This window comes from Silene latifolia, chromosome 4 (assembly GCF_048544455.1).
Source record: "Silene latifolia isolate original U9 population chromosome 4, ASM4854445v1, whole genome shotgun sequence".
Lineage (NCBI taxonomy): Eukaryota > Viridiplantae > Streptophyta > Magnoliopsida > Caryophyllales > Caryophyllaceae > Silene > Silene latifolia.
Genome location: NC_133529.1, coordinates 21,116,240 through 21,135,636, shown reverse-complemented (window position 1 = coordinate 21,135,636; position 19,397 = coordinate 21,116,240). Strand labels below are relative to the sequence as shown.

At 37.6% G+C, this 19,397-nt stretch overlaps 2 protein-coding genes across 3 annotated transcripts; one reads left to right on the top strand and one right to left on the bottom strand.

The window, feature by feature from the left end:
* Positions 1-1,439: 1,439 nt before the first annotated feature.
* On the top strand, positions 1,440-6,735 carry LOC141653205 (ABC transporter A family member 2-like). Its single transcript, XM_074460891.1, has 15 exons — positions 1,440-1,889; positions 2,600-2,828; positions 2,911-3,092; positions 3,189-3,374; positions 3,474-3,569; positions 3,662-3,814; positions 3,890-4,267; positions 4,361-4,478; positions 4,560-4,636; positions 4,719-4,808; positions 4,909-5,052; positions 5,139-5,420; positions 5,509-5,589; positions 5,801-5,977; positions 6,318-6,735. Exons 1-15 carry the CDS (start codon positions 1,554-1,556, stop codon positions 6,600-6,602), a joined length of 2,814 nt encoding a protein of 937 aa, XP_074316992.1. The 5' UTR covers positions 1,440-1,553; the 3' UTR covers positions 6,603-6,735.
* A 1,205-nt stretch (positions 6,736-7,940) lies between these two features.
* Positions 7,941-12,188, bottom strand: LOC141653210 (ubiquitin-conjugating enzyme E2 2-like). Of its 2 annotated transcripts, none has more exons than XM_074460898.1 (6): positions 11,998-12,188; positions 10,508-10,650; positions 10,376-10,401; positions 9,291-9,380; positions 9,107-9,195; positions 7,941-8,338 (listed from the first exon to the last, which is right to left on the bottom strand). In XM_074460898.1, the coding sequence occupies exons 2-6, from the start codon at positions 10,630-10,632 to the stop codon at positions 8,210-8,212; spliced, it is 459 nt and encodes a 152-aa protein (XP_074316999.1). In that variant the 5' UTR covers positions 10,633-10,650; positions 11,998-12,188; the 3' UTR covers positions 7,941-8,209. The 2 variants fall into 2 exon arrangements, with proteins under 2 accessions (XP_074316999.1, XP_074317000.1); XM_074460899.1 differs by having other exon boundaries at positions 10,508-10,641; positions 11,998-12,170.
* Between the last annotated feature and the right edge of the window lie 7,209 nt (positions 12,189-19,397).

The following is a 19,397-nucleotide window of genomic DNA, read 5'->3' as shown; positions in this document are numbered from 1 at the left end:
TAACTATAAAATGGTCGCATATGCCCGTCTGAAAAATAAGACGAAAAGTGTCGTTTGAAACAAGAATTTGTGGCAATTTTGTGGTGTACTGTTGTAGATGGTCTTTAATTTATTTGTGTTCAACTAAGTGGTACTATTGCGAATTAATGAGGTCCTAGTCCGGTGGTTTAAAACGATATGTTACATAGAAAATAAATCGAAATGGTATCGTCATATGATATATTTAATGAAAAGATAATAATTGTACATGGTGATAGGCTGGAAGTCTGGAACTCATTAGCCAAAAAAAAGAGGCTAGATTTTTCAATATTAGTGGGTGTTAAAGTGTGTTAACTAAGCTTCAAACAACATTAGTCGCCGTGTTTGATGACCGATTGGTAATTCCTGTCCTTTCTTAACTCTATAGAGTTACCATTAAGGCAGCTTTTATGGTTTTATGTACATATATCGTTCGTCAATGGTAAGTTTCACATTATCTCAGTGTAGAACCGTCCTACATAATGCTTTTTGCATCTGACGGTAGCTAGAGTCGTGCAAAATGCATTAGAAACGACATCGATGGTCAAGTTATGGGAAATACCAATTGATTACTGGAAAGACATACAATATTTTTAAAACATATCAAAATTAACGAAATACACAAAAAAAATAATAAAAAAGAGAAGTCGAGTCCACGTGCCTTAGTTAATACACGAAATAAAAAACAAAGTGATCCCTCAAATTTCAAATTTATTCCTGTAGTAACATGCACCCTTACTATTTATGGTAAAAAGTGGTCAATTTTAATTTTACTACCTACTTCTATACTATAGCATTATTAAAGCAGTGTTCATTAGTAGTAATAAAACTGTTTTTTGGGCACAAAATGAGGTCTTCTGTGGTTACTTACTTACTTGTAATGTAATGTAACGTACAGAATTTCCAAGCAATTTCGTGGTGTTTATAGAGGGTGTTTAGTGCCCACCTAATTGGTACTATCGAATGAGGTCGTAGTTTAGTGGTAATCGTGGGTTTTAAGATCGTGTGTTATATAGAAAATAAAATTGGTGTTGGTATGGATGTGATGGTCATGATAGCTTAATTAAGAATAAAAGATGTTACAATAATTTGTGGAGGATGATTAGCATAATTAACAAGAAGATAATTTTACATCATACAACCATATCAAGTTTAATTGAGCTTAATATCGAACTTGATTCGCTTCAATCCATCTCAGTTAAATCAAGTCTGTTTTGAAATTTTGTTTCACGTCTGTTTCGCTTCAATCCATCTGTCACTTGGATACTCCGTATAAGACCGTCTCATACTTATGACACGCTTTGAAGAGGATACTAACCCGAGAATAACTCAAACTCATAGGGGTATTTTGGTAAAACCCCGAATCATAGAAAACTTTCACAAAGTATGTATGTATGTACAGACAGTACTTATGACCATGCACATTTCCACACAACTTCCATCTAACCTCCAAACTCCTCATAATTCATAAATATTGACACCATTTTCACCCCTCTACAGATTCTCCAAAAATATTGAATAAAAAAACAAAAAAAATGGGATTGTTGTTGTTACTACAACAATGGAAAGGGCTAACAAAGAAGAACATGTTAATGTGTTTACGAAACAAACGAGCAACACTGCTTCAATTTCTAGCTCCCTTCATTACCATGTTCATCCTCTACCTCGTTTCCAAAGCGGCCTCACTTTCGGCTTCACAGTCGGACCGGCCTTTGATGGTGGTACAGTCGATACCGCCATGTGAGACTAAGTTTTACGTTAGACAGCCGTGCTTTGATTTTGTATGGAGTGGAAATTCAAGTGTAAAAGCCATTCATATTGTCTCTCGGATTATGGCTAATAATCCCGGACGTCCAATTCCGTCTCACAAGGTTTAATTCTTCTTTTTTTCTTTTTTGTAGTTTTCGACTTTTTCTAGTTTAAACTTATTTTATTAATTGCCACTGAAAATTCTTGACTCGAACCACAAATTCTGGTTTCGTCATTGACTAGAAAGAGTCGGGTCGTAATTTGTTTTAAATTAATGTTTGCTTGATGAGTTGAAATTAGTTTTCCAATTGTTCATGTAGAATTTGGGTAAAAAATTCCGGATTTATGAGTTAAAATTAGTTTTGCAATTTAATGTACTTGTTTGATGAGTTAAAGTAATGCTTGGAAACAAAAGTAGTTGTGAAATTGGATTACATTTGAAAATAATTGTCGAATTAGGGTTTACGTAGGATCGATTTTCTACAAATCTAAACAACATCAACGTAACTTTTTACTAGACGACTTTGTAAAAGCCGCTGCATTAAGTGGCATACTTGAATTAATTTCATGTTCTGCTCCAAAGTCGCCACAGCACGACGATTTTAGCGCCTTGGCGACTTTGGAGCATAATCAGTCAGACTCTTTACATGGTCTAAATCTCTCAATATCAATTTGGGTGATACGAAATGGTGACTTTGGCATTGTTCAGTTTTGTAAAACACCCATCTTGCTGGAAAACAGTGTCCAAATTGTCAAGTGCATATATTCTGGATTAGTTGTTACAGTTTATATGGAATGGTCAGGGCTGTTGAATACTTAAAACCGTCTGCAGGTCAAATCTTTCGGAACACCTGCTGAGGTTGATGCATGGCTTCTGGACGACCCTTTACGTTGCCCTGCATCTCTGCATCTTTTTGAAAAAAATGCAAGTGTCACTTATGGTATACAAGCAAATCTCACACAATCAACAAAAAGAGGGACTTCTGAGAATCCTACATTGAAGTTTCTCGTCCCACTTCAAGTGGCTGCTGAACGCGAGATTGCTAGGTCCATTCTACGAGGTGTTTTGACGTTATACTCTCTTTGTTGTTTTCAGTTTTAAGATACTTCGTGTCCTCAACTTTGTTTCCCTTGCTTGTTCAGATCCAAATTTTCGGTGGACTGTGGGGTTAAAGGAGTTTCCTCGACATGAAGTCGTTATTGATAAGTATACTATGGATGGGTTTGTTGTTCTTGCACCACTGTTCTTGTATACAATTGCCATGTTCCCTTTTGTGCTTCAACTTAGTTCCATTGTGCTTGAGAAAGAACAAAGACTGCGGCAGGTAAAACCGTAAAACTAAGATATTAAAATATGTGGAATATATATTCAGGAAATAACTCTGATGCTCTGGTAATTTGCTGTCATTTTGGTTTCTCAGGCCATGAATATAATGGGGCTCTACGATTCAGCTTATTGGCTCTCATTTCTTACATGGGAGAGCATTGTGATTTCCGTCAATTCGCTTCTTACACTCTTCTCAGGAATGATCTTTCAGTTTGATTTATTCTTGCACAACAGTTTTGCAGTATTGTTCCTTGTTTTCTTCCTTTACCAGCTGAGTATGGTACGTATAGTCGCTTTTCTTTACCTGATTAAGTCGTCATGTCATGTTTATGGTTTGATTCACCAGCTTCTTTCTTCTGTATTGGCATTTTGATGTTAGACCGGTGTCACTTTCTTTCTGTCTCCTACTATTCAAAAATCGTCTTCAGCACTTACAACAGGAATCTGGATTTATTTGGTAGGCGCTATGTTACAGGTACTCTTCCTTACACAATTTACTAACACACAAGTTACTGGTACTTGTTAGGTGTGTTATGACTTATGACCCCTCTTACTCAATGTCTGCAGTTTGTACCGCAAGTGATACAACTGGACTTCCAGAATGGTAGTATATTATTGTATTCTCTCCCGCCAACTCTACTAGCTTACACGCTTAATGTACTTATTAAAGCTTCTAAATCGCATAATGATCCTGGAATCAGCTTGAGTGAACTTACACCGGTATATTTACCTGCCAAGAACTCTGTGCTTTTGAATGTTGAACCATTTGATCAGTTATTGGCTTCTCCTTGACAGATATACTCGCTCTTCATCTTTATGTTCGTTTGCTCGCTTCTTTGGGGACTGTATTATGATAATGTCATACCTAGCCCAAATGGAACACGGAAAACATTCCTTTACTTTTTGAGCCCAAGATACTGGACAGGCAGTGGGGAAAACAATGCTCAAGTTGGTATCCATAGTCACAATATTTCAACTGATGAGGATGTAGTTGAGGAGGAGAACACCGTGAAGCAGCAAATGAGCTCAGGTGAACTGGATCCAAATGTTGCCGTTCAGATCCGTGGTCTGGTCAAGACTTATCTAAGTCAACAGACCACAGGTGGTTGCTTCTGTCAATGCATATGTTTCTCTTTCAGATGCAGCATGCGTAGTCAATTCCATGCTATCAAGGTCGCATATTCGTATAACTTTGTTTCCTCATAGTAGTTTTTTTTTTTTTTTTTTTTGCACCCGACTCCTAAATATTTTAAACTTCTCGAATAGGGTTTATATGTGAATTTGGTGAAGGATCAGCTGTTTTGCCTCCTGGGACCAAACGGAGCAGGAAAGACGACTACTATTAATTGTTTAACTGGCATTACAGCAGTGACAGGAGGAGATGGTATAAGCTATTAGATTCGGTTTTTCAATTTACTTATGCAAACATGTGAATGACTGATAATTTAAACCAAATGTATTGCAGTGATAGTTTATGGCAATTCTATCAGAAGCTCTGTCGAAATGTCAAATATACGAAAGATGATTGGTGTCTGTCCCCAGGTATATAATATAACTCTCAACTCGCGCTAATCTGTAATAGAAATAAAGAGGGACTCTAATGCATTTGAATTGATTTTGTTAGTATGACATTCTCTGGAATGGTTTGACTGGTGAAGAGCATCTTCAGCTTTTTGCCAGCATCAAAGGTCTGCAACCTGCATCCATCAAACAGGTATGTACTAGATCTCGACTGCTCGACAGTAATCATTCTTTCCTGATATTTTACGAGTATGTTATGTTAGCGCCACTTAAGCTTTCGTATTTCCTTCCAGGCTGTTAAGAAATCATTGCAAGAAGTGAGATTATTAGATTCAGCAAAGGTGAGAGCAGGTAGTTACAGTAGAGGAATGAAGCGCCGCCTTAGTATTGCATCTGCTCTCCTTGGTGACCCGAAATTAATCATTTTGGATGAACCGGTAATGTAAACTATTATCTGAAAAACATTAATAAAGTCGGAACCTAATATAAGCCTGTCTTTATAACAAATTCATATGAATTGCAGACAACGGGTATGGATCCAGTAAGCCGGAGGCAGGTTTGGGACATAATAGAAAATGCAAAGAATGGAAGAACCATTATTCTTACAACACACTCAATGGAAGAAGCTGACGTTTTGGGAGATCGTATAGGGGTCATGGCGAAGGGGAGGCTACACTGCATTGGGACCTCAATCAGACTGAAATCACGGTTTGGAACTGGTTTCATTATTAATTTGAGCTTTACTGATGGAAACTCAGCAGAAAATTCTGCTAATATCGAGACTGTAAAAAGCTTCTTTAGACAGGTTAAGTGATTTGAGAACATTTCGCTTGATCATTTGTTTACTTATTGAAATCCTTGTATAATACTGAACGAACTCAACTGTTTTTCAGCATTTGGAAGTTTCGCCAAAGAAGGAGAGCCATGCTTTTCTTTCTTTCATTATTCCCCGTCAGAAAGAAGACCTGCTTAAGGTGATTGACTATTCTCTAAGTCTGTCGTCAAAAATCGTTGTATAATATGTCTGATAATTACACATGTTGAGACTAATGTTAACTCCTAAAGATGGAACTGTATGTCCCTTCAAACAAAATGGCCTCAGTTGCGAAAATCTATGCTGTGAGGTAATTTTCTCATGTCTTAGGAAAATCCACAGTTTGAAATGCTTATGTTTTCTGCTGACAGAGAATGTTCGGAGAATTTCAAGATAAGCAAGAAGAGTTCGGGGTGGCAGACATCCAACTTGGGTTGACAAATCTGGAAGAAGTATTCCTGAACATCTCGAGGCAGGCTGAGTTAGAATCTTCTGCATCTGAGGGGCGTTTTGTCGCTGTTACTCTAACATCAGGGACTTCAATGAAGGCAAGTTTTTCATACCCTTTTATTCTTATTCACTAGTTTTGACATCCACTCGGAAAAAGTTTGGCTGTTAGTTTGTCACCCTTTGCATAAATATGCACTTTGGAAAAAAGAAAAAAACTCGATTCTGCAAAGGAAGTCTTGACGTGGTGGTTAAGATGGAGGTGCATTGACCTATGTGAGTCTGCGGCTCATTGTAACCAATAACACCCCGATAGCTCCATAATCTCGTCTTTGACAGGTTAAGGGGTCAATTGTACACATACATAAGCAACGAAAGTTAAGTAACTTGGAATGATGAGCTTGCTTTTAGATTAAAAATATGGATTTTATTTTTCCGTAGATGCTGATACCAGTTGGAGCTAGGCACGTCGGAATTCCAGGAACAGCAAATGCCGAGAATCCAAATGGCGTAATGGTGGAAATATACTGGGAACAAGATGAATCTGGTAATCTCTGTATTTCTGGACACTCGCCCGCCACACCAGTTCCTCCTAATGTACAACTGACTCTACCTGCGGCTGTGCCTCCTCCAAGGAATTTGGGACGACGGGATGTCTTCGGATTGTTGATTGATCCTTCCCAGCTCCTTAACTCAAACGTTGATTCTCAAGAATTAGGCTCTTGATCAAATCATGGATTTTTCAGTAACATTATTAGGTATTATTAGTGTGTTAATTAAGCTTCAAATAGCATTAGTTGTTTGATGACCAATTGGTATTCCCTGTCCTTTCTATTCTCTCTAAAACTACCTTTCTCAACTGAGATTTATCATATTGTTATTAAGGTGGTTCACAAATATTAAAGCAGTTTTATGGTTTTACGCATCGATATTATTATTGGTAAGTTTAACATTCATTATATTTGTGTCGAATCTTAATACAACATTCTTTATGAACGTGGTTGTCGAGTCCTGCAAAATTATATCATTATATCAAATTATAAAACATATCAAAATTGATGAAATACAAATAAACACGTTATGACGAAGCCTCTTAGCACTAGGCCAACGAGAAATAGGATAAAATATATCAAAATTGATGAAATACAAATCATAAGGAGCTAGGATACAAATATGCATTACAAAGAAGAGTTCTTGCAGTGGAGTAAGTACAATGAAGCCTGCAATTTACATACATTCGACACACTCACTACATTCGGATAAGCATAGGTCATACTAATCACAAAATGCCTCGAAATTTTAACCTTAACCGCATTACTTGAACGTTGAAACACGGTTTGAAAGATCACCTTCACATCCTTGAGAAGGTCTTCCTGAAGAAACAAAACGAAAGCACATAACCGGGTAAACAACGGCAGCGAGAAGCTTTTCCTGACGGAGCAAAACCAAATCGCACTTGATCAAGGAAAAAACGGCAATGAGTCAGATACAACATGAAATTAAAACGAAAGGAAGAATGAGGCAGAGGGGATTTATGAGGGAGGGGGAGGAATGGAACAAGATCTTTTCCTTCAATCTTCTTATGTTGAAAAAATTTCAGCCCAGCTTCTACAAGTGGGTTTTATGAGGGGAACTGAATGGTACGAGGTTAGGAAATAGGAAACCGCAACACCATCCCAATATTTCAAGGATGCATGCCAATCAATGGCACGAGGTTCAAATGTAGGGCTTTTTCGAATAAACCAAATCATTTGGGACCCAAAACTTTAACCAAATAATTACGGGATATTGGCCCCCTCTTTTCCCTCCCGATGCTGTCAATCCAAATCCCTTCATCAAAAGAAGGGGTATATCGTATATTTAGAGAGCTGCCCATTTCTATCTCTAGAAGACAACAGAGCTTTATCACTTTTGTTTCACCTTCTTTGCTGCCTTGGAAGTGTTTTGGTGTCCTTGGTGATATTGAATGGAATACAACGAGGCTGTACAAACGGTGGACTTACCTTGGTCCTGCAGACAAGATAAAAGATGAGGAAGTACGAATTACCAGCACAATAAACATCCTTCAGAATGCACAACGATCATGTCCTGTACAAATTCTTGCATTAAATTGACGCCAATAACTGGTCTTGGATCAAACAAAGCGTGTCACATTCTTACAAAAGCTCGGCCAGCATTTTAATCATTCATCTACAGAAACCAAACCAAATGTTTATACATTGATACATGAAGACGAAATCAAATTACACAAATGGTTCATAAACATTTATATATAAAGAAAGTAGAGGTCACAGCAATGCGCCTTGGCGCTCCGAGGATGCTTCTGAACATTGTCAGTCTGCTGTCCAACTTGCCTCCACAGATTCTTTCACTCTTTTGTTGTACTCCCGCTTGTTCTCACTGAACAGCCTGGCAGCCTCTGAATTAGCAGGAGAGCTTGGGTTTGGATCACAGAGCAACGACTGCACCAGTAAGCAGAACAAATTGCAGTTTGTCAAATAAACAGATACCTTAAATAAAAAAAATTAATCCTAAATGGAGACGGAACAATTGGTACTTTGATAGCCTTCGATGTATTAATAAGGTTAAGCCATTGATGGGCTTTCTACCAACTTACAACAAATGTCTCAAGTATGCTGCATAAGTGGCTAAAACAAGAATTACTAGGCTTGATCAGATTAAGGGACCAGACGTCAAATCAAGGGACGGAGAGAAGCGGTAGTGGTGGAGAAGGTTGGAAGGGGAATTATTACATCCGTTTGCATAATCCTGGGCCCTGAGAGAGGTCACAGGTGTAGGTAAGGTAACTATTACCCTGCTCTCTCCACCACCAGCAATACCTCCTCCACACCTTCCATTATTGTCAATCCAAGCAAGGCCTTGACTGTTTGTAGGTATAGATAATAGTCGAGTAAACCAAAAGAATTACGTAGTTAACATACGAACTACATGTCTAAAGTAGGCCCGCGGGATCAAGTTAATTTCTTTCATTTATCCACTTGAAGAAAAGGTTGTATAGATTTTAATTCCACTATAGACCAAAATATTACAGCAGAAAAAACAGATTTTGGGTTTTGGGCTGATTCTATGAAGGGGTTGAAAAGAAGGCGACGCATGGATCATCCAGACAGAAAATTCATTGTGTAAAAGAAGTTTAGGACACTGCAAAAACAAGCACAGAATACTTGAAGTGAATGAATTCACACACGACACATCCTGCTGAAACTAACCTGTATGGATGTCAGAATAGCTGCAACATCATAGATCGGACTCCATTGGTTTTGTAAAATATCCAAGCAGATACTTCCGTCAGCATAAACTGGATAGAGGTAAAATGTGAAGCTATTGCCAAGGACAAATAGCAGTACGTAAACAATTATTCATGAAAAGCTACAAAGATTCAGGAGTACTTACTATTAGGATGGAACATTCGGGAAACAAAACGGACTGTGGGTGGCTTATTTGGATAATCCTCTGAAAACTGAAGGGTCAACTTAAACGTACCTGGAGGAGTGAGTAATTTTAGTTGGCCAAACACAAGGTTACATACAAGCAGAAGATTATGATAAATCTCATAACTTTTCATGCATAAACATATGACTCTACACCAACCACCAAATGAAAGATGCATAACATCGACAAAAGAATCTACATAGTTCTCTTTATAAATGCCGTACATCCCTTATTTACTAAAGTGATAACCAATGGACGATTGTGGTTAATCCTCACCAATCAAGGGTAATGTCTCAGTACCACAAAACTTCTTAGAAAATAAAGTACATGTTGGTATTAGAAATTACATACTATCCTTCATTAGTATAACTACCCATAACTCAAAAAAAAAAAATCAAAATGACCTGACACATACAATATCCTACTTGCTCCTTAACTTTGTTCATTTTACTACACCGAATAAAAAAAAAATCATTGTACACCTTAGAAAAAATTACAAAACCAATTCTTTAATAAAATACATTCTTTTTAGCGTTTGTCGTCATTATAACCAACGAGATGTCGGATTCAGTTTAGAAAGAGCAAACTGAATACTCCATTAATTAGAGTATTTAAAACAAACCATGTAAATTTACACGGGTATAACGGTAGTAATATATATAATTCGGTCCCCTGAAGCACCGTGGCTACCAACAACAACAACAACGAGCCTTAATCCCAAAATGATTTGGGGTCGGTGACATGAATCATCCTTTCGAACCGTTCATGGGTGAACGCACGCCTCAAAATGCGAATAAAAAAAAGGGAAAATGAAAAACAAAAAGGGAGAACGAAAATGTAATGGAAAGTCAAGGTAAACTTAGGGGTTTTAAAAACACTAGTACGCCTTGCCATCCTACGAAGTTGAAACAAGATAAAAAGGCGGCCACTTCAGAGCAAGCCACCTCTTAAACCTTCTCCCACCGCCCAAAAGGAAAAAGTAATGAATACATACAACTCAGAAGGGGATACAGGGAAATTGACAAACTGTTCTTAAAATCACTAACCTCCATCCCATGGAGTATCATCAGGGCTGCCAAGTTAAACCACAGAGATATTCAAATCAGTTAATTTGTACGAATGGTCACAACTCATAACCAATATAATCTAAAGAGTGACAGTTTATACAGTATAAATACCCAAATATCACAGCGTTCCAAAGCATAATGTTATTATCTTGGGGTGCTCCACTAATGCCAGCAGGAGGATCTTGTTGCAACCTCTTAAAATCTCTCATGAGCCTTTTCCTTGAAGGAGTTGACATCTTCAAAAACTACAATTACTACAGCATGGGCTCAAATTAATTTGACAACCAAACTCGCATAATATATCCTCCACAACTAAATCATTTCGTAATAAACCGCATAACACTACCCCAACAAGACTAATGATCAAAGAAACATTAACAACAGTTCATTTCAATTGCTCATGTTAGCCACCCCGAATTAACTCCCGAGTCCCGACTCAAAAGTGAAGATTTAGGCAAACATAAGCTACTAATTTCATAATAAATTGTGTAAACATATCTAATAAGACCAATGATCAACGAAACACTAACAACAGTTCATTCCAGTTGTTCATGTTAGCCATCCCAAATAAATTCCCGACTCAAAAGTGAAGATTTAGGCAAACATAAGCTGCCATTCATAATAAATTCTGTAACCTTAACCAATAAGACTAATGATCAACGAAACACTAACAAAAGTTCATTTCAATTGTTCATGTTAGCCACCCCAAATAAACTCCCGACTCAAAAGTGAGGATTTAGACAAACATAAGCTACCATTTCTTAATAAATCCTGTAACCTTAACCAATAAGACTAATGATCAACGAAACACTAACAACAATTCATTCAAGCTGTTCATGTTAGCCACCCCAAATTATTTCCCGAAACACTAACAACAATTCATTCAAGTTGCTACCATTTATGATCCATAACTTGCTTCTTATTCCTGAACCGGCAACTATATATTCAGTGATTGAAACTGCAATACTGTAACAAAATACAACTTGCCACAAATACAAAAGACGCCGTATCCATTACAGTCTACACTACCCTAATTTGCAAGAAATTCATTTACCAGCTGCTTCATACCAACAGAATCACAGTGCAAACTTCCTAGCAAAGCTAAAACCTTCCGATCACGGTTCTTACGAGCTTTGTCGAAAAATCTACCAATTTTTTGTTGCCACAGATTCAAAGTTTTCATCCTAAATTAAAAACCCTAACTTTACAATACAAAAAATAAATTCAGCAAAAATACATCTTGACACAATTTGCCGAAATAAGCTCAATATCCAAACTACATAAAAATCAGCTCACACACCAAAAAAAAAAAATGAACTTTAAATAAAAAAAAATGATTTAAATAAAAAAAATAAAAAAATTGGAATCTCAATTGAGCCAATTAAGTCAAATACTAGCAAAAATATGCGAAAAACTCGATAAAAATCCGTAAATTCATAGACGAACACCTAATTACAATCAATTTAAAGAACAATTAATTACAGACAATAAGAAGAGTATATAATCACGCGGAAACAAATGTTACAGGTGTTACGATTAAGTAATTGAGATTAACGATAACAATAGGGGGAAAATGAGGAAGAAATTGAGTGATTAATTACCAGTGAGTGAAATCGGCAAGAAATCAGGGAAAATTAGGGTTTATGAAGGAAATTGGGGGAAATATATGAGTAGAATTTAGATGAAACATGAAAATGATGATATGATTATGAAATGGTGGATTGATTGATTCATTAATACTCTAATAAAGTAGTGTAGTAGAATGAATGCATGTGGTCACTATGTTGTTTTAAAGATATTAATATTCGGGTTGCGAAACCTACGTTTTATAACAAATCGTCGCGTTTTTAATAAAAAAGCGGTCATTCTTCGCTTCTCAATACTCAACTCTTCAACTCCCTTCTCTCTTGTTCCACCAAAAAACCCACCACCCACACACCACAGACGCCGTCGACGACCACCACCAGACCAGCACAACTTCGACGACCGCCGTTGACAACACCTCCGACGACAAACACTTCCCTTACCCTTTCCTCTCCCTCTCACTACTCAACTCTTCTTCCACCAAAAACCCACCACCCACACTTACCCACTACCGCCGTCGACGACCACTACCACACCAGACACCGCCGCACTTTCCACCGTCGACGACCAGCACCGCAACACCAACACCGACCACCACAAGTAAGTATTTCGATTTAATTTTTCTAATTATTTTATAATTTTGGTTATATAAATTGATTTTAATCAAGTTAGATTTGTAAAATTGATTTTATTTTTGTAGATTATGATTGATTTGTTATAATTTTGGTCATGTTCGAAGTAGTAGTAGTTGTTTTTGTTGTCGTTGTGTCGTTGCTGTCGTTGTTGTCGTTGCTGGTGAAGGACGATGAACTCCATCGTCCAAATTGGATAGGAACGGCGATATTCATCTTCTAGGCTGGTTTAGGACGGTGAAATTCATCGCTGGGAATTTGGTTTAAGGGTGAATATCAACGTCGGGGACGGTGTAGACGTTGAACAACAACGTCTTCGTTGGTGAAGGACGTGGACATTGTCCGTCCGTCATGGCCATGGACGTAGAAAGCTAAAGTCTGTGTTGGTGACGTTAATGCAGTCGAAACTTGATTTTTTTTCACCATAATTTTCGTATTAGATTGACTTTTATCGTTTGTTTTATTTTTTCGATGTTTATCTAACGTTTAATTCTCATAAATGTAGATGTCGGATAGCGAAGATTATTTAGCGATGATTCGGTGTTTGCGTTTGATGTAGATTATCGTTGTTACATTGAATCGAATGACAAAGTGTTGTTTTTTTTGTTGTTTTTTTTTTTAAGTTTGTTGTTTGTTTGGGTGGGTTTGGGAGAGAATAGAATAGAGAGAGGTAGAGGAAGGGTAGGGAATGTCTTTTTTTTAAAAAACGTCGACGATTCGTTACAAAGTAATGGGAAGTTGTTGATTTTTTAGGAGAGAGAAATTAATAAAAAAATGAATGAAAAGGAAAGAAGGAAGATATTCAAACTTGTATGAAAAAGGAAAGAGGGAAGATAATAGGAAATTGGAGGGAGTAGATAAAACAAAAGTCAAACGCCTAATGATTAGCAAAAATCTTGTTTTAACTATGCCACCAACAACCTCTCCGTCCTCGCAACCAGACCACCACCACTAGCGCCACCCCCATGCCGCTGTCCATCTGCACCGCCCTACCAATGACCAGTCCATGACCTAACAGTAACACAAATCCTAGCAAACAATGAAGTTCTAAAATCAAATTTTATTTCATCTGATCAATAATTGTTAATTTACGAATCAAATTCATGTTCTACGTTTAAATTACCGTTAATAACTGAATAGAGCTGAATTGAACTGAAATGAGCTGAAATTAAGTCCAAAATAACAGGGTCGTAGTGTTTATAAGTAAAAGCTCATGGCCTTGGGATGAATATTTGTGGAGAGGAGCTGTGATGGCCGTAACTTGGGGTATGGGTGGAGTACGACGTTCACAGGTGGGTGAGATAGTTGGGCGGAGAGCGGATGAATGGCTTGGACATTGGTGGCTTACGGAGGATAGACCTGGCAAAAACAATTCGACCTGACTGACCTGACTCGAGAAGACTGACCCGAGACCCGAAGTGCCTCGGAGTACATCACCTGAATGTGACCCGAAAACCCAAATTGACCTGACCCAACCCGAACATGACCCAAGCTTTCTTGACCCGTAACTGATTCGACCCGAAAATGACTCGATCCGAAATCGTCAAACCAGAAAATAACCCGACAAAATATAACTCTAATTCAACCGAAAAGACTTGAAATAGCTATTTCTCTATTATTCATTGACCCGAAAATGACCCGAGGTAACTATAATACTACGGTTTTTTATGTCTATGGGTACTCTATCGAGTGGGGCTTACTCTGTCGAGTAAGTAGTTTTTGACGCAAAAGAGTAGTCTGCCTGTAGGGTACTCGATCGAGTAAGTTGGGTACTCGATCGAGTACGTTAGTTACTCGATCGAGTAAGTGTGTTTTACGGGGTTGTTTTGACGGGTTTTGCTAATAACGCGAGTTTAATATAAAAGGTTTCCGTCAGTTTATTTCATCACTTTTTAACCTTTCTAAACCTTTCAAAAGAAAAAGGAGTTACGTAGTTCTCTCTCGTCGCGTTGTTGGCAAATCCCCAAGGCTAGGAGTGTCGGATCATCTTGTTCTTTGCATCATAGTGTTCCTTGCGTCAAGGGTAAGATCTACATACCAATTTTATAGTATTTAGTTGACTTTGTTTAAACCCTAATTTTGGGAATTGGGGGTTTTTATGATTTGTTGATGTTAGATTGTGATTATATGATTATGTGATAGGAGGAAGATTCGTAGAGGAGAGGTTTTGAGGCAATTTGTTGAGATAAATGCTTGTGTTTGCATTCGGTAGGGTTTCCCTACTCGTATTAGTCACATGATGTGTTGATTGTTGGTTGTGATTGTTGTATATTATCATACTCGTATTGTGACGGTTGTTGGATTTGGTTCGTTGTTAGTAGTTGTGATTGATTTTATCTGTCTGTGTTCTTCGGGGTGCGTCCCTGGCTGAGTGGAGTCACTTGCGGGAGTGGCTTCACGCCCATTATTCGCCTTCTATGGAACCCGCCACAGAAGGGATGTGCACATTAATGGATGTGGGTTTATCGCTCGACGGAGATGAGCGGGGCTTAGGTGGGAACGGCTGCGGTCCCCCACTAGCGGCGAAGAGTAACCTGTTGCGATGGGTACTGGCGGGGCTACACACTTTAGTGTGTAGTCGATTGAGGAGTTGGTGATGGAGTTGGGGTTGATGTGACGATTGAGTTGTTTTGATTCTTGTCTTATTGTGATTATATTGTGTGATTAGTCTCGACCCCGTTTAAATGTTTTAAAAGCTGTGGTGATCCATTCGGGGTGGTGAGCGAGTTATTGGCGGTATGGTTGATGCGTATGGGATAGCGGGATGAGTCATCACGTTGCGTTAGAGGTCTTCCGCGGTGTCAGACGATGTCTAGTAGCTTTGATAGTTTTTATCAGTAGACCGTTTGAGTGCTTTGTAATTCATTTAACGAGTTTTGGTTTGAGACATGTAATCACTTAAATTATATTTACTTTTAAAGTACGTTTCTTTATTGTCTTATGATTATCATTGCCTCGGGTAACCGAGATGGTGACGTTCTGTGCACGAGTGGTCGCACTACTACAAATACAGATAACTACAACGGCCCTTTAACAACGCTTATTCACGAAAATCATCAAAACACGTTGTAGAATTTATGCCGCGAACTTTACCAAAATTAATTACAACGGTTCGTGTTGTTAAGGTGTTATTGGTTTTAACAACGGGTTATACTTGAAAAACCGTTGTTAATATAAAAATTAATAACAACGGTTGAATCTGTAATAAATTTTAACCGTTGTTAATAATTTGGCGCAAAATTATGAAAAGTAATCACAACGGTTATATTAGAACCCGTTTTTAATACTTTTTAACAACGGTTTTGATGAATAACCGTTGTTATTAATGTTATGAAAATCTTAAGAATGAACAACAGATTGCTTTATTCTGCTATACGCTACAAAACACAAACACAAGCTAATACGTCATTGCTTTACTATATCATCCTCCATTCCTCCCCGATCGTCTCTCTGTCTTCATCTCCATCACTTTGTTGTCACCGTACCGTCTTCTCTCCCTCATCGTGTTTATCAATCAGGTATATATATGTTTCTTAGCAACGCTTATAGATATAAGATTTTTTGGGTTATTATCTAATTTGTTGATAATTTAGCTTAATTGCTTTCCTGAATTTCGTTTATTTGTTTGCCTATTATTATATTTTCTGAATTAGTTGCCTATTATTACGAATGTAGAATAATGACTCGAACTTGGATGATTGATGCAAATATGAGTGACCGCGCCTACAAGGTTGGTTTAGCTGAATTTTATGAATTCGTTTCGAACAATTTGAAAGGTTATTCTAGTATTGCATGTCCTTGTGAAAGATATGGTAATATTAGCTATATGGCTTTTACGGACGTTAAAATACACCTAGAAAAGTGGAGATTTAGTCGATCCTATACACGTTGGATTTTTCATGGGGAATCATTAGAGGAAGAGAATAACTCTGAAGAAGATGATGTTGAGGTACACGAAAGGCTAACTGATGATCCTGAGTTTGTCGAGTTTTTTGAGTTGGAAGAGTTGGAAGTAGAGAAGTGATGATGAGTCTATAGATAATGAAGAGAATGATGATGAGTCGATTGCTTTTGAAGATGTAGGTGATGACACTAGTAATTGGGATGACCTTAACAACATGTATGAGAAGTTGTGTGAGTCTGAAGCACCTCTGTATCCTGGTTGTAAGTTCACAAAAATGTCGGCTTTGGTGAAGTTGTATAATATCAAGGGGGGCAAATGGGGTGAGTGACACGTGTTTCACTAGTTTTTTAGCCTTGATAAAGGAGTTGCTTCCTGATGGTAATGTTCTACCTGTTAAGACATATGGGGCGAAAAAACTAATAAGAGGAGTGGGTATGAAATATGAGAAAATACATGCATGTCCAAATGATTGCATATTGTATCGGAAATTATATCAAAACTTAACCAATTGCCCTAAATGTTTGGAGTGGCGTTATAAGGATAAGGAAGGGATCCCGGCTAAGGTGTTGTGGTATTTTCCATTGATACCAAGAGTCATAAGGATTTATGCGAATCCCGATGATGCAAAAATGTTAACTTGGCATGAAACAGGAAGAATAAATGATGGAAAGCTAAGACTGTTGGGGTTGGTGTCCTTAACAGTTAGTGCAAGGACTTATAAACCTCTAAAAGGATCAAAGGGCATACTTTGGTATTATTATCAGTTGATCCACGTTTATCAATAACGGTTGGCTTGCTAGATAAGTTTGACGTTATTGTCATACAGATGGCGGTGATCAACTGGTCCCTAAAAGTCACACCTATAGGATACGTTCGAGAGATGTGACGGTATGAAAATACTGTCATGTAGATGCCAAAATTGACTAACCAGTTAGTCCGAATTATTTGACTAGTAATTAGTCAAATATGTGATGTTGAGATATTATATTTAATACGGATTAAATATCATGGGCTAAGGCGAATTAACCAGTTAATTCGTAAAATTAAATATAAGCGATTTATATTTAATTAAATGTATATTGAATATAATTATACAATCTTTGTTTTGTCGGATACGTATTAATAATTGACTAACCCGTATTATTAGTGATGCCTTAATTTCCGATAACCGATAATGATTTATAATCGACCGCGTCACATACATTTTAGCGATTTTGCGAACCGGACCATGAGCCAAGACTAAAAGGAAGTGGAAGCCCACTTCCCTAGGTAGCCCCATGGCCGTACGAGTGAGAGGGAACAAAAGGGAGGGTTTCTCCTCCCTTCTAACCTAATCAAAACATTTGTAAAATTTTTAGGGTTTTGGAGATAGTTTCTCTCTGAAACCTAGATCTCACATCTCGAAAACCTCACATCAGTTCTCCCAATATTGCAAGGCAATCGGAGAACACCATCTAGCCAAGGGCATATCTCGGACAAGTCTTGGGTGCAACAATTAGGAGGGAATCTCGTTTGATTTCTGTTCTTTACGCCGTGCATCAAAGGACCCGAGGTTATTTCTTGTTCCTTATCGTTTCTATTGTATTTATGTTTTATGACAATAATCACATGATTAAATTTACGTTATAGTCCTAAATTTAAAGGGTAGTATACGGATATTTACCCACAAGTGGTATCAGAGCGAGGCCACGTAAATTTTTCTATGTGTTTTTCATAAAACCGATTTTGAAACGACTGTTTTGTCTCGAATTCCGTGCCATGTACACACGGTTGATTCGTTTTTGTTCTTGTTGAAACCGTGACATGTTTTACACGGTTTTATCATCTTGTTTTTGATTTGTTTTTATGCATATTGTTGTTTTATACAGAGATTATAACAATATGTCATGTTTTGTCAATTGTCAAATTTGTTTTGATGCATTTTTGATCGAAAATTGCAATTGATTTTGTCTCGAAAAATGTTTCACGAGGGTTTTAATTTTTCCAGAAAGTTTTGAACTCGATCGAACACGTTTTCAATCGATCGAGTGGTTTTTTCTGTGTTGTTTTACTCGATCGAGTCCTTGCTGTACTCGATCGACCTGCTTTTAAAACCCTACTGCTCGATCGAGTTGTCCTCGTACTCGATCGAGCAGCCTTGCTGATATAGGTCCTCGATCGACCTCATGTTTAGTTGATCGAGCACCTCCTGATTGGCAGACCCCTCGATCGAATGGCAGCCTCATTCGATCGATCCCTCCTGTCCCTCGATCGAGCACTTATGTCCCTGGATCGAAGGATTTCGTTTTTGACAGCTTTGAAAATTTGTTTCTTTTGATTTAAATTTTCTTTTGGCTTCAATATGTACTTTATGCAGATATAGTACACTCGCTATGATTGTGAAACGGTTCACACACGTACCATTAAGTTATTTTAAAGCGTATTTAAAGTAACGGATTGTAATGGATTAAAATTAAATGATAGAAGCGGTTTTATCACATGAATTTTAATCATTGAAAGGTGGTTTGGATAAATTTAACATAATTACGGAATTATGTCACGAATGAATTTGTTTTTTTTAGTTGATGCATTTTTATTTATCGTTTATCTTGAATGCCGTGAATGCCTTTTATTACGTATTTAATTTTTGCAAACGGTTGTAACTTAGTGTGGCCTTAGTAGAACGTGTTACCGTAATGATGGAACACGGTCTTGGTTGTATTTTGAGATCTCGTATCTCCGTTTTGGGTTTTTCACTTGTAATTACAGTTTTAATTAGAATGTAAATAGGTTTATATTTTGTAATTATAATTGTATTTTTGAGAAGACCAAAGATGGAGACCGGATGCTCACTCCCGCTACTTGGATCAAGATGGAACATCAAGACAAGCTTTTCGGGTCC